Here is a 15,397-nt window from a genome sequence, read left to right as displayed (position 1 = left end):
TCCAAGACTATATAAGCTGGTGTCTGCAAATGTATGGCCTAATACCAATGTCCACACTCACAGACTCACAGACTTTGAGGCGCGTTCCCTGTAAGTCCGTTGATGGTTTAGGGCTGTCCAACTGTCAAATCGTCAAATGCTTGAGGGCTCTCTTGCAGACGTTTTGAGCACACTTTCCATTTGTTAACAAAAAGAAAAATACAGAATGTCAATATCCTTTATAAAGATTGAAAATCTGATTTTACTCTCTCTCTGTGTGTCTAATAGGGATACTTTGTCCTGCTCTGAGGGGCAGATGACCATCTGGGCTAACCTTCTACTTCAGCTGAACCCCGTGACTCTTGGTGCCGACCAGCGTGTTCGTTTGGTCAGCGCCATGGCTGACTACCTGCGCCTGCCACTGCGCTTTGTCTACCTATTTTCAAGAAGAAATTCCTTCCTACGACGAGAGAAGCTCAGAGTTTGTAGGCAAGGTGGTCTTGCTGAGAAAATGACTCGTGGTAATGAGAAACAAGATGCCTCGGGAGATGTTGCTGAGCTTCTGTGGCCTGTCGGTTGTCAAGGAGAGGAACGACAGTCTGATTTAGCCACGGTACTGGAATACACTGTGAAGGCAGGAGGGTTGGCCAAGTTGCTGGAAGCTCCTGTTTTGGGATGGAGGGTGCTTTGTGCACCTGGAGGGCTCCGACATAAAATTAAGAGAGACTTGCAAAGACTAAAATTTACACCTACTTTAAATCAGATCGTTCCTCCTCCAACTGTGAATGTGAAACTTGAGTATTCACACATATATTCTCCTCCTTTGACCAAGATGGAACCAAGTTTGTCGACTATTTTGTTGGATAGGAACGATGTGGGAACAAGGCTGGAGCCAACACACGCAGATGATTCAACTAAAAATACTCTCATCTCTTTCAACAAACAATTATTACCTCAGGTCTCTGGCACACAGGTTAATACTTTCCCAGATTCCCCTGAAAAGGCTTTCAAGTTTTCTTCTGAAACCTTTGAGACACAAATGTATCAATCAAATCCTGAGATGCCCATCGCTGTTTTAAAGACAAATCACATGCAAAACATGCAGATTTCCTCAAATGCCCCTTTCTCTATCAAGCAAACAACATGCACATACCCACAGGATGTTAATGATCTCCTGGAGAGTCAAGTACTTACCGGTAAAAAATGTTTCACCACTTTGCACACGTCAACCTGTGTAGAATTTGGCTGCAGTCATCCAAACCGGCTTTCAGTTCACAATTCTCAGAAACATATCGAGCAAGCTGGGCTGTCTACCTCAAAAACAAAACCTCTTGTTGAAGCGACTGTATCAGAAATCACATCACAAAGAATTTCTGACTATTTCCGAACCACAGGATTATGTCCTTTAACTTTTTTGCCTGAACATTTATCAACAGTCAGGACTTTAGTTCCAGCTGACACCGCTCTCCCAACATTGTTACCATCATGCCTACTGCACAGTATTTCCCCCTCACTGCTGCTGACCCCAGCCTCTTACAGTGTCACTTCCACGCTGACACATGAGGTAGTCGAGAGAAAATCGCTCCCCACTCGTCTGACCCTCCGACCCCACCAGAAGGGAACCCCCCTGTGGACTGGATCTTATAGAGCCAGCCACACTGACTCAGACTGCCAGCACTCAGTGAGCTCAATGGGTAAGTCTGCTCCTGTTGACATCTATATGACTATATGGGATTGTTGTGGCTGCTTAGTCATTCAAGTCATCTTCTGTAATGACTTGACCCTGTTTGAAAAGGAGCCCACAGCTGAATGGAGCTCAATGAATAGAACATATGTAGTGCTGGAAATATGAGAAGCACGCATGACATGGAAAACAAATGACTATGTTAGAGTTGTATGTTATGTTGAGGTTCACGTAAAGAAAAAAATTGAAAAACTAATTTAAACCTGCATTAACTTATATATTGGACACAAGCTGCACATTACACTTTTAAGTTGCTATAGCAAATTTGTTAGGAAACAGTTGCTTATGTTGCTAAGTCCAATATTATATTCCCTTTTAGCTTTGTTTTGGTCTCCACCAACTCCTGAGAGAAACATGTCGCTCCTAAGCAACTAAATGCTTCACTGTGTAGTGATGTCCAAAAATTAACTAACGAATCACGACTTTTTTTAGTGTCCTAGTACTCATGAATCCCAGACCTTTCACACTCGCTGTTATCGCAGGGTACTGCTCACGCTGCCTGCCACGGTGTTGCAGTCGCTCAAATCATAGGAAGCAGCGTACACTGACCCAACAGACTAATTTAATTGGACTTGAGTCGAGACAGACAGCGTGGCAGGTTAATGGTTCATTGACATGCTCCTCGGATGGCCCCATTTCCAGAGTTGGGAAGTCGTTCTTCCGTCTTCGGTGTGTTCGTGAGCTTTAAGTCGTAATGTGGAAACAACATGGACGCTACAAAGAAAATGTGGTGTATTTCATTGCTCAGAGCATTTAAACAACACATTGATTGCTGTTTCCAGTATTTGAGCCGTGAACCGTGAAATATGATTGGAAACAAATTTTTCAGATTATTCCGACACCACATGAATGCAGCACAAATGCCCTATAGATCATTGGTCAGTGACATTTCTGTATCATACATAGCCTACCTACATACAAGTGGGATGCTGAATCTAGGGTTGCCCCCTCTTAGATGATTAGTCGACTAATCGGTCGTTTTGGTCTTAGTTGACTAAGATTTCTTTAGTCGATTAGTCGTTTTTTATGCTTTTTTCATGCCGAATGACTAATTTCCAAGAAAGTTATTAGCACATCTCTGGTAAACACCATAATTACCGCATCATTGCAGTGGTAAAACCAAAACACTGAACTGAAAGACGGGGAACTGCAGAGTTGGGGGATAATTCTCCGTGGGTTCATCACTATGATCGACCCCTTTTCAGTATTGGTAATAAAAAAAAAAGAGTATAGCAGCTTTAAGTTTGATGATTGAATACAATTGTGGCAGCTGCCAATTCTCTGGTGCTTGCTGTTGTTTCCCTTTTCCCTGGTGTTTTTTTGGTTGAGTTGCTGAGTGATTAGAGGGTTATTCAGTTCACCTGTTGCGCAGGGTGTGGGGACTGGCTCTTAAATGATAGTTGAGAGCAGCTTGGTGCATTCCCCTCTTGGCCAATCAGGGTGTAACGACGCCCTTTCTGTAGGGCTTAAAAGAGGAGGGAAACTGCACACCCAGTGTCATTCTGATCTCTCCTTCACTCAATGCAACATGTGTTATCAGCTTTATCAGAAACTCTGGTCTGTTTTGGGCCCTTTTGGGATTCTGTGATCTTTGTGTTTTGTTTATTGAGAGTGTTGACTCTCCTAGTTGGGGAAACAAGTTAAGTGCCAACCAATTGGGTTACCTGCACTGGGACGTTTAGGTACTATTTGTGCAACGATCTGGCTTGCCTTACAATAGCCTAACGCCTGTAGGCTGTATTTTTGTATTCTATTCATTTGTTGATTTTCAATGAAACCCTTTATACCCATTTCTTTTAGTGTATTTTATTTGGGAAAACTTTAAAGGAGGGTAAAAGGAAAAACACAAACCAATATTTCAGTTTCCTTAATTGTTTGTTAATATAGAGGCATTTGTTCATTATTGAAGAGGCATTTGTTCATTATTATTATTAAGAAGGCATTTTATTTTATATTATTATGTGGATGGGAACTGTTTTTCAGTTCTGACTGAACAACTAAAGTCTGGGGAACTCAGTACCGCCACACAATGAATAGTTAGAATATTGTCTTTTTGTGTTGAGGGAACCAACTAATGTGACAGCATATCAGTAAAAAGGATGGCTGGATGAATTAATTAATTTAGTTTAATTTGATCATTTATTGCATTGATGGAACTTGTGTTTTTCCATTGTACTGAATTGTTGCATTTTCTCTTTCATAGGTCACATTATCTGTAACCAAGGGCCTATTGAAGGCCACCACACTGCCAAACCAACACTTCTCCCATCTGTTTCTCATCCACCTCTAACAGAGAATTATAATGACGCCCCACGAGTGGACTCCACATTAAAGACAATACAGTCACCGCCACCATCAAACAAAATATCGTCTACTCAGCTGTTTCCAGATGTGTCACCAAACTCATGCTTAACGGCCGAGCGATTATCAACGATTCAGCACTCTGAAACAATCCAACATCTGTTCTCAGTTCTGAATCAGGATGTAATGTCTCTGCTAGATGTAACAACTCAGAGCGCGTCATCGACCTCAATAACGGGTCAGCTGACCCTGTCTGGGCAAACTGAATTGGAGTCTTCTCTCTCAACGTCGTTGTTTGAGCCCTCAGCGATGACGTTTACACCAGCTTTACCCTCCGAGACACCCAAAATTATAAATCCTGTATTTACAGTAGAGTCTCCCAAAGCCTCATCTTCTACGATACCACTGTTGCAGACATTCTTTACATTCTTGCTTCCTGATATTGGCGTCTCCTCTTTGCAAGATAATCTTGAAAGCCCACCTGTAACAGACTTACAGTCAACATCAGGCACAGAATTATGTTTTAATCTAACGCCACTCATGCAGACGTTAAGCTCAGACTTTTCATTGATGTCCCCACAACCAACATCTTGGGCTCTTCACATGAGCCTTCTTTTAACTGAAACCCTTTCAGTCCCATTATCTATGATCAAGCCCTCTAAAGAACAACCATCTATCAAGTCAGCTCATGAGCAATTCATGCCATCTGTGCAACAAACACTCCATACACTGCTGTTTGGGGAGTTTTACCACATATCCTTAGTCACTGGAATGACAGCAAGCATGGATTTAAATACAGCAGCAGGCCCAGTACCAGTGTCTGAGGACCATTTTGATCCAACTGCTCCCTCTACTGTTCAGGAGCCATACACTACATCCTTCATTCATCAACTGCAGGATCTTGATCCCTCGTTTCCATCATGTGGCCAATCTGTGATGCTGGATCATGTTTACATAAATGGTTGTACCCCACAAATCAAAAGTACCTACATTGAGAACACAGTGGAGCACTTTCTGGACAGTTATTCACAAGATGAGGAGCACTGGACCTTTTTTCCATCACAGTCAAGCGGACAATTCTTTTCGACCCAGACGTCCAGGAATTATCTGTCAACGCATCCCCTTCCCTCAGAAGATGTCTTAAGAGAACAAGCTGAGTCAAATGAATTCACGTCCTTACTGTTGGTGTCAATGATGCATCTGTCTGCCACTACAGAAATAAATCACCTAACAGCTACTCTTAAAAGGGACATTTCAGACACTCTTCCTGCTCTAGAGGGCACTGGCTTCTCACAAATCACATCTGCCTTCAGTGGCAATTGTGTCAGTTCAGAAAACTCCTTGTTAATCTGCCAACCGTCCGCTACAGACAGCAGTGGGTTAATCACCCTGCAGACTCTGAGCACGTCTTTGAGTCGATTTTATGAGATATCAACTGCATTATTAACATCACTACAGGCTGTTGGCCTTTCCTCATATAGAAGAGAGAGCTCAGTCCAGCCAACACCTTCCTCAGCTTCTATCTCAAGTGAGTACCATCAAGGGTACCATTACCTTTGAGCAAGGAACTTATGGAACTAATGCTACAAACTTACGCAACATTTTGGCGAGGAACAACTGGCATGGCCATTTTCAAAGGGGTCCCTTGACCTCTGACCTCTAGATATGTGAATGAAAATGGGTTCAAAGGGTACCTACGAGTCTCCCCTTTACAGACATGCCCACTTTATGATAATCACATGCAGTTTGGGGCAAGTCATAGTCAAGTCAGCACACTGACACACTGACAGCTGTTGTTGCCTGTTGGGCTGCAGTTTGTTATGATTTGAGCATATCTTTTATGCTAAATGCAGTACCTTTCTGGACAATATTTGTCATTATTTGAGGTTGTTAATTGATTTCTAATAATAGATATATACATACATTTGTATAAGGCGAGCATATTTGCACACTCCCATGTTGATAAGAGTATTAAATACTTGACAAATCTCCCTTTAAGGTACATTTTAAACAGATAAAAAATGGGCATTTAATTTGCGATTAATGGTGATTAAATATTTGAATTAATTGACAGCCCTAAGTTTTTTGTTTACAGTAATGTTTACTTAATATTTCTGTGCAATAAATAATTTAAACATTGTATTTCATATTTCAGGCTCCATGAATCTCCCACCCGAAGTGTTGCAGTCTATTCCAGTGTTGATGGCCACTGTTGGCTTCCCCTTCCACTTCTCAATCCCACCTAAAACCTTCCAAGACCCAGAAGATGGTGATGCAGACGCTCTTTCCCTGGAGATCAGGTTGATTGATGGGCCTCCTCTCAGCGTTGGTACGTGGTTGGCACTGGACGGTCTGGAGCTTCATGGTGTCCCTCTGGAGGTGGACCTGCAGTTTGCTCCTCAGCACCTCCTCCTGGCCGCCCGGGACGGACAAGGCCTGAGCACCCGGCTGCCTCTGACCCTGGATCTCCGTCGTAGCCCCGTCGACCCCTGTCACGTCTTCACCCTGACGGCTCAACGCAGTCTTCACTCTGTTCTCCGTCACCGCCGCAGGGTGGAACTACTGCTGAGAAAACTGTCTCGCTTCTTTAACAGCTCTAGCAGCCGCCACCTCTCCGTTGTTTCCATGAGGCCTGGGTCCACTGTGGTGTCCTGGTACAACTACAGCTTGTGTGGGATGGCTCATAGTAGAGTTACACTGTGCCGTGTTGATCGAATACAGAGCATGTGGCTGGCAATGAGATCTGCAGATGGATCAGTCAGCCCTGCATTCAGAGAGGCAATGCTTCCAGAGTTCCCCATCACTAAAGTTGGACCCGTGAGCTACAGACGAGACTGTTTCTCCACTACTACTCCCTTATTTGATGGATCTACCCCTGCTGTCCACACTACCCTTACTCCAGGTTTAGCCACCAACGCATCCCTCAGTCTCCCCTCTAATACCTGCGTCTCCACACCTCCAGCTATCACTGCCACCTCACAACAGATCACCCACTATCAACGGATGGCTGGCATGATCACGGCTCTCCTCGTCGTCTGCCTTCTCATCCTGATCGTCCTCCTCGTCGCCGCAGTTCTCCATTTCTGCAAAGGTCGCTGGAGGTCAAGAACAGTCGCCATTTGGCCGGCAAGCAGAGTGCTCTCAGTTCGAAGCAGGGATCTGAGAGCTATAAGACCGAGGCGGCCTCCGCTATTCCAACCTGAACTACCTCCACCACCGCTGAGACTGTGGATTAACCTTTCACAAGGCGATGAGGGGCGAGTTCCATCAGCGCGTGAGCAAGGAAGGAAAACTGTTGACAAGGCGCTACAGCCTCGTCGTCCACAATATGACTTTTCAAGTATCAAAAAATAGATGCTTTGTAACAAAACCTCAAAGTTCCAGTCCCATTCAGGATCATAACTATTAAATTAGTATATTTATTGCATTAAGTTCAGTTTCTAAAATGTTTTCAGATGCTATCAGGGCAGTTATATGTGTAAAGTTATTACAAACTGCTGTAATTGTACACCAGTTAGTCAATCATTATGCAATTTTTCCAATTTTAAGAAGTTATTCTTATATTTTTTTAAACGAAACAGCAATAATACTATTTTACCACTCAAATGCAATGTAATTCATATATAAAAAGTAAGCACTCTTAACTTTAAAGGCTTTTTCATCCTACTTTAAGTTAATGACACAATACATCACTTCCATATTCAACCACACATTTCTCTATTGACAGCTTTTATTGTGTTACACAATATGTGAACAGCATATCTACAAAATGAAGAGTAAAAAAATGTATAAATTCCTCGTTAAGAGTTCTATTTTATTTGATGTCCTTTGTTTTTTGGAGGATAAGGTTGACGCCCAACTCTGAAAAAAACACACTGTGGTCCAAAAATCTCATCCGTGGCAGGGGTGAAGCGATGGATCCGTGGAAACATCATCTGGAGGACTTGCCGTTTTCGTGAACGTCCATACTGTCAAAAGGGGAAAAATTACAAGTCTGATTAAGACATCAGAAGCAATTTGGACACATTCGATATGAGAGGAATGTTACGCCCATAAAGTGACACGTACCCGTTCTCGTCTTTGAGCTGCTGGTACAACTCAAACTTGTTGTTGACGGAGCTCACTCTTCCGACAAACTCTTGGTGCTTCCTCGAATTGGCTACGGTGATGCGATTGCTCCACATGGTGAGGAGCGAGACAGGACCTGAAGCAACAGCGAGACAAAACCACAGATAAAAACAGGAATGTCATCAGCTGGAATAAGCTCTCATTGACACAGCCTCATAATTATCAGTGCTTCTCTGACACTTCTCTGTCGGTTTGTCAATTATTTTTTCTAGGTGGTTTCTATTCTAAGCAGAAAAATGATGATGAGGGTTGGTACCTTTTGCTCTCTCCGGAGGCTGAACCTCCTCGATGCACAGGCGCGGCTTCTTGTTGAGCGGCTCCGGAGAGTCCGGGGAATCCTTGATCACCTCAGACTCTGGCTCTTCTTTATCCACCAAACCCTTCAGTCTTCAGGTTAAAAACAAAAACGCAATGTGTAATGAGAGAATAGAAAGTTTATTGACACATCCCATCCAAAAGCCACAGTAAAGATTCTTTTTGCTACTAAATTTAGGTAATCTTTTTTACATCCCAGCACCACTGACCTCTCCGACTCCTGCCAGCTTTTGTCGTCTGTCTCCTTGCTGCCGTTTTTCTCCGTCCTGTCTTCCCTCTCCTCCCTCTTCCTCCCTCTCTTCTTCCTCTCCTCCTCCTCGGGAGGTTTGCTGCGGCAGGCGATGATGCAATCCAGCACCCGCTGGTGTCTGTCAGTGGCTCCGGAGTGAGTTTTCACTAATGTCTCCAGCTCGTTCCACATTATACGATACTGCTCATCTCTGGGGATAACGACAACAACGCAGACACATTTAGTGACTCTGCTGTTTTCTTTCATGGATTTTTGATGTTGACTGTGGAATAAATACCTCTTGGGGCCTTTGCCTCTGGATCCAACGGTAGAAATAGGGAGTGGGTCGTTCTTCCTCTCCATGTCTACCAGGTTGTAAACTGTCTTCTGGCAGGTCAGAACGTCCTCCTCTGACAGAGTCTCTTTCACTATCAGGTTAGCTAATGGAACCACCTAGTGGAGGAAAACAGGAATGAAGGATGATGATGTGAGCCAATAAGTGCAGAAAAAACAAGCCAGCGTGATGGAAACTTCACTTTGACAGAAGTAAACAAGCGTGAAATCTAGAAGAACTAAAGTATCGCTGCATGCTGCTCACTCACCGCCTGCATGTTGAAGATGGTGGTCTGGGAGATGATCATTGGCCAGTATCGAGTGTAGCGTTCCAGCTGAGCTTTGGCCCTCTCAACTGGTAGCTTCCCCGAAGGATCATGGGAAGACTCTGAAACAGGAGTGAGCCGGTTCTCCCTCATAAATTCACCAAAGTCCTGAAACGGAACAAAAAAAACAGTTATCATGTGAAGATTATTGACGTGTACTGCAACAGAGCTGGCGCGAGCCGAACGTACAGTGATGCGGTAGTCTGTCACTCGGCCTCCGCAGCCCTCGCTGATGGAGGGCGGGTCCTCCAGGGTGGAGCGGTTGCTGTTGAGCACGTGCAGGAAGATCTCGCCTCCATGGCTGCTGAGCATGTGGCTGATGACCTTCGACCCCGACTTCCTCGGCTGCTCCAGCAGCACCGATCGACCTGTGGGCCGATCAAGAAGGGAAGCAGTCGAACCAACAAGCCAAACGGTTAGTCTGCAGATCAATTCAGGGCGTGGAAACTTGGCGTGGTCACAAGAAAATGTCCAAGTGAAAGCGCTTAGATAAATAACAGATTACAAAAGAAGGTTTATCCAGCTTACCGTTGAGGAGAAAGTTTGTTAAACATGACGAGGGACGACTGTTTACGTCTGTGGGGGAGATGCGATAGGCTCCTGTACAGTAATGCAGTTCTGAGGTGGGAAATAAAAAAACACAAATAAATACTATTAAATCAGGCTTCAGCATTTCAAAATAAAATACTAACTAAACATTTTTGAAAATGTAATGCCAAAAGAGGGAGAAATTCTCCCCTGGATGATGTTTAAAGATTAAAATCCTTCAAATCAAATAATAAATGACAAATAAGAACTTCAGCTGACTTATACCCACCTATGCTGTTGGTTCGTGGCGTGCACCATTTCAGTGTAATCGTCTCTTTGAGTCCATTTTCTCGAGTGCTGGAGCCAGCCATATGCAAGTCTCCTGCATGACACAAAGACGACATATGAATTGTTAATTCCAGATGATATAAAGTATTAAGCATGCATAAATTCATCAAGAAAGAATCCGCAGACTGGATTCCTAACACGGTGATTATAATGTAAACAATGAAAGCTACTTTGAGCACAATGTATTCATTTTAGTACATAGAGCAAAGTTTGATTTTGCCTCAAACACTACTCGAATGCCTCATTTTGATTCATTTCTTTTCAGTACTCACCGCTTTTAAAGAACTCCAGGTGAGCGTCTCGGTGATGCAGGAGCTCAACGTCATAATTGGCCGACGTGTTGGCGTGCTGCTCTTCCTGTCCATCCGCAGAGACAACAGATACAGGTCAGTGTGAAGTCAGATTCTTACAATGTGCAAACTAACACACACACACCCACACACACCCACACACAGGCACAAACACACATTAACACTGCTGATTTCATGTTCCAAAGGGTAAATGATAATGAACAAAGTAAAAGAAAAAAAGCTCTCTGGGTGACTTTAAATATGTTTTTTCTTCTATCCACATAAGAGACTAATGTTTAACACAAATGTCCTTAAATTCACACAATACTGAGCCTACACTTGCTTGACATAAATCATGGATTCTCAATCTGACAAAGCCATCTTTATATAGTTTGGGCCCCAAGCCCAAAAATGGGGTCTGGCAACCGCTGAAACTTTCTAATCACAAGCTATGAATTTTATGACTTTTTACACCTGGAAAAATAGCAGTTTTGGGACGGCTAAAGGTGGAATCGTGTTTAAACATTTTAAAACTATTTATCCAGACAACACAATGGACCACACCAAGACACTAAAGGGGGAATGAGTGGGAACTGATGGGGGAAACAGAGACCAGGGGAAAGTTTGGACAACTTTTGGACACTGACAGTATTTAATAACTCAGAAGAGGCAACGCTGGTCAAAGATGTTTGGATATTAAAAAAGCTGAATGTGATGTTCATATTCTACATTTTTTTCATAAAAAATGTCAAAACAGCCAAAAGAAAATGATTTTCCCAGAACAATTTGAATTCCTTGTCAATGTATTTATAAGATAATTTAATTTAAAAAAAAAGAAGTTAATTTCAGGTGTGCAGGTTTTACTCTTTTCCAGCAGACCCCCAACTCTGGGTGTCCACATGAGACCAGAGTTGCCTGTCCTTTACTGGAGCCTCACCAGCAAATCCGTAGACCAACTGTCACATCAAAACAAATTCACGGTAAGCCTGTTGCAACAGTAGACTGTACACTACGTGGTGTAAAACTCTGACCCTTCCTCACTTGGATGTATGTGTGTGATAAGAGTACTAACCTGTTCGCAAACATTTAATGTGGGCTAGCAAAACAGAAAATACAGCATGAAACCAGCAGCAGATTCACAGTCAAATCAACATGCAGATGAGATAAACAAAAAGATGAGACTGTAAAGTTTCATGAGTAATTATCAGTGAGGAAGGGCTCGTACATAAAGATTAAGCAAGCAAATAAAGTAGGCTGTGAGAGAAAAGGAAAAATAAAAAAAAAAACAGTGAAAAGAGGGAGTGGCTCACTGCATTCTAGACATGTCAACATTTTTGTACAACAAAAGAAAAACTATTTTAAACTTTATGTGAGTTTTAATTTTGGCGAGGTGTGTGCAAGGCCACACGAAGGGCAAGACGCCCCTTACCTTCATGGGGATGTTTGTTATGGTGGTGGAGGCCAAGTCAAAGTGCTGCTGGACCAGGATGTTGAGTTTGGTGGCCAGGTGTCGCCCTGCACGAACGCTGTGAACCTCGCTGGTGAGCAGAGGGGAGATCTGAGACAACAAGAGAGGAAGATGCAGTGAGAACTAACAGACATGGTGCTATCAGATGTGGCGTGGTATTAAATTCAGCATTATGTGTCATGTTTTTACACATAAAAGTCTTCCTTGTTAACACCTACATCTTTCTTCGGTCGGTCGGACACCAGCGTGTCCTCACCCTGTGGGTGGATGTGAATTAGAACCAGGTCGCACTGCTGGATGGCCATCAGCCTAAAACACACAACAATGAGTTGGAAAATAAGAAAACAAATGTATGAGTCATTTATCGTGTTCTCAAAAGTGAAAAATCGCTACAAAAACACTGTTGTGTATGTATGTATGAATGGTATGATGTCAAAATCATTTTAAAAAAAAGAGTGATTTCTTTACACATCATCTGATACTGACCTGTCTGAGCCTGCTGCCAGCTTGTTTTGTTCTAAAATAGTTTCTTGGATGCAGTCTTCCAGCATGCGCACATGAGTATCACTGCGATAGAACACAAAAAGAGCACTGCATTAGCATGGTCTTAAATGACATGATACATACCAAGAGCTTCTTCTATAAATCTAAACGAATGGGGTAAATGACGACCATACATGTGTGTGTTTACCTTTTAGCATTGGTTAGGCAGATAATGCGACCCCTATTGGCAACTCTCTCCGCTGTGTCCATCATACTGGTGCGCCTCTCGTGCTGCAACTCTGTGATCTTGCATAACGACTCCACCGCGGCAACCAGCCCGTGCAGGATGCTGCAACACTCGGGGTCCTCACGCGGGTTCGGAGGCCCGACAGCTGCCAGAGCTGACATGAGCTGCCAGAGAGGAGGAGAAATGACATAATCGTATTGCAAATCTGGTTCTGAAGAAAACTTCTGCAAACATGTGGTTAACTATGTCTATTAGAAATGTTGCACTTCTCCAAAATGGAGCTGCTGAAAACACAGCATGAAAATGCAACGATAGTCACTGTAGGACCTACTGTATACCAACAGGTATATTATATAAGTTACAATTGTTAGTATGACAGAGGTTTTTGTGGGCGGTGGATTACCTCATGAGTGCTCTGGTCTTCCTGCCTCCAGCTATTCAAGATGTGGAACTCTGAATCACTCACAATGTAATTAATCTGTAAAATAACAAGGCGGTGGAAAATGTTAATGTCATTGGTGCACTCTAACTACATTGATTAAAACTTTCTAAGCATATCTCATACGTTAGGTTTCTCCTCACTTAGCAAAGATAAAAACAAAACAAAAAAACAAGACGCTAACCAGTTTGTGCAGTGGATAAACATCGTAGAGGATCCGGCAGTACTCCATGGAGCACTCCACAGCACAGGTCCACAGGGACTTGGACACGGGGGCCAAAGGAATAACCCCTTGAGCTCGACTCTTCGTCAGCACATCACACTCCACCTGCTGACGACTCGACTCTGCCATGTAGGGACAGTGGTCCACCACAAAGACCGTCTTGTGAAACACTGAGAACATCTTCATTTTTGCAAATCTGCAGTGTGTGTGCTGATCTGAAAGGATAAATACAGAAGTTGTTTGGTTACGATTGCCCAGAAGTCTTTATAGATATTTAAATCAATATCCTCCCCACAAACACTAACCATACACTTCCACGCAACACACACACACTTGTCTTTTTTGATATATTCACTGTATTGTTATTGTTGTTATTATATATATCTTGTCCTAATTGTTTATCACTATTATGTAGTCATATTATTTCTTTATATTAATATTGTGTCTAGGTGGAGGCTTCAGATCAGCCCAGTGTTTGTTTTTTTGCCTCTTCCTGCACTTTATTTTATTCTTTTTTTTTTGTTATGTTGTATAGTCTTAAATTGTGCAAAACAAATAAAAATAAATAAGCGTGAGATTTTAAATAAATACATACACACAGCCTTACATATATGATGCATATAAACTAACAAAACAATGCCTGTGTTATACAGTAAGTATAATGTTACATCTGTATGACATCTGTATGACAGCATCACATTCAAGTTACATGAACAGAAAAAAATGTACAAACTTTATAAACACAACACCTCTTATTTGAATATGTATCTTCCTATTTTACCACCACATATATTAACATTTATAAACATAATCATTTGACACTGTTACTGGCTGTGGGAAGGGCGATCTCCTTTTATATTCATACACTGCCATGTTTAACATGTATTAGTGTTGTCAACTCACCTGGAGAAAACCTAGGAAATGATCTGAAACCGTCTCTTTAGGTCAAGTTTGGACTAATAAACTACCTGACTACCAAACCAGAGAGCCAATCAGACTCAGGACATGTTACATACAGCAGGCTACCATGACAACATGCTAAAGGAGCATGTCACTGACTCTCTAGCGCTGTTAGCCTGTTAGCTAACACTAGCTGCGATCATTTGTCTGCTGATTCACGTTTATTACCGGACAAACACACATTTACCCTTCATGGCATCTGTGTAATAATAAACTGAATGTTTTCTATTCAATCCACCTCCAGAGGACCATTATCTAACTGTTTTACACACTTTAGAGTGACTAGAACAAACAATACTCTTTAAGCCGAGTCAAGCTAGCAGCTTTGTTATTGGCGGAAATATGTCCGGTGGTGGTCCGTCACCGTTTTCCTTCCCCTGGTTCCTGGAGCCGCATTGTTAAATGTTTCCTAACCTTCATTTGTTTATGTGATTCAGCCACATATAAAAATCACAATTTATATTTTTTTTATTGAATTAAACGTTGGTCACGCCACCAGACAAACATGTTATTATTAGATCATTACGGACAGACACCTTTGTGATTACGAAACAATATATTTACACCTTTTACAACCATATAAATTGAATTTAAATATTATTTGCGTCCGAAATTCCATTCTAACATGCTATTTAGTAGCTAAAAGAGTATGCGAGATATTTTAGTATGTCTGAAACCTTAGTATGAAACCATTAGTACGTGTATTGCGTATTATATATATATATATATATATAATATATATGTTATATATATATAAATATATTATATATATATATTATATATATATATAATATATTTACATATATATAATATGCAATTCACGTACTAATGGTTTCATATGTATGTCTGAAACCTTAGTATGAAACCATTAGTACGTGAATTGCATATTATATATATATTGATATATATGTAAATATATTATATATATATATTATATTTACATATATATTATATATATATATAATATAATATATTTACATATATATATTATATATTACACATATAATAATTATATATATAAATATATCATATATATAATAGATTTACATATATATA

The 15,397-nt window shown here is 41.7% G+C and overlaps 2 protein-coding genes across 2 annotated transcripts; one reads left to right on the top strand and one right to left on the bottom strand.

The window, feature by feature from the left end:
- The first annotated feature begins 1,142 nt into the window (after positions 1–1,142).
- Positions 1,143–7,570, top strand: LOC119483053. The gene is made up of 3 exons (XM_037761075.1): positions 1,143–1,673; positions 3,927–5,552; positions 6,180–7,570. Exons 1-3 carry the CDS (start codon positions 1,670–1,672, stop codon positions 7,376–7,378), a joined length of 2,829 nt encoding a protein of 942 aa, XP_037617003.1. The 5' UTR covers positions 1,143–1,669; the 3' UTR covers positions 7,379–7,570.
- A 166-nt stretch (positions 7,571–7,736) lies between these two features.
- Positions 7,737–14,720, bottom strand: ints13 (integrator complex subunit 13). Its single transcript, XM_037761076.1, has 17 exons — positions 14,285–14,720; positions 13,343–13,596; positions 13,123–13,197; positions 12,681–12,883; positions 12,476–12,556; positions 12,208–12,298; positions 11,951–12,079; positions 10,504–10,588; positions 10,173–10,265; positions 9,884–9,973; positions 9,545–9,723; positions 9,299–9,463; positions 8,995–9,149; positions 8,677–8,907; positions 8,409–8,539; positions 8,093–8,228; positions 7,737–7,992 (listed from the first exon to the last, which is right to left on the bottom strand). The coding sequence occupies exons 2-17, from the start codon at positions 13,565–13,567 to the stop codon at positions 7,956–7,958; spliced, it is 2,106 nt and encodes a 701-aa protein (XP_037617004.1). The 5' UTR covers positions 13,568–13,596; positions 14,285–14,720; the 3' UTR covers positions 7,737–7,955.
- Positions 14,721–15,397: the final 677 nt, after the last annotated feature.

Source organism: Sebastes umbrosus, chromosome 23 (genome assembly GCF_015220745.1).
Source record: "Sebastes umbrosus isolate fSebUmb1 chromosome 23, fSebUmb1.pri, whole genome shotgun sequence".
Taxonomy (NCBI): Eukaryota; Metazoa; Chordata; class Actinopteri; order Perciformes; family Sebastidae; genus Sebastes; species Sebastes umbrosus.
Note: the sequence above shows the minus strand (reverse complement) of the source record. Positions and strands in the feature narration are given on the sequence as shown.

Coding starts and splice junctions, on each gene's coding strand:
- ints13 (XM_037761076.1), bottom strand. CDS start 13,567: ATGAAGATGTTCTCAGTGTTTCACAAGACGGTCTTTGTGGTGGACCAC. Junction 13,198..13,342: donor TTTATCCACTGCACAAACTG/GTTAGCGTCTTG, acceptor GTTATTTTACAG/ATTAATTACATTGTGAGTGA. Junction 8,540..8,676: donor AGCTGGCAGGAGTCGGAGAG/GTCAGTGGTGCT, acceptor TTTAACCTGAAG/ACTGAAGGGTTTGGTGGATA.
- LOC119483053 (XM_037761075.1), top strand. Junction 5,553..6,179: donor TTCCTCAGCTTCTATCTCAA/GTGAGTACCATC, acceptor TTCATATTTCAG/GCTCCATGAATCTCCCACCC.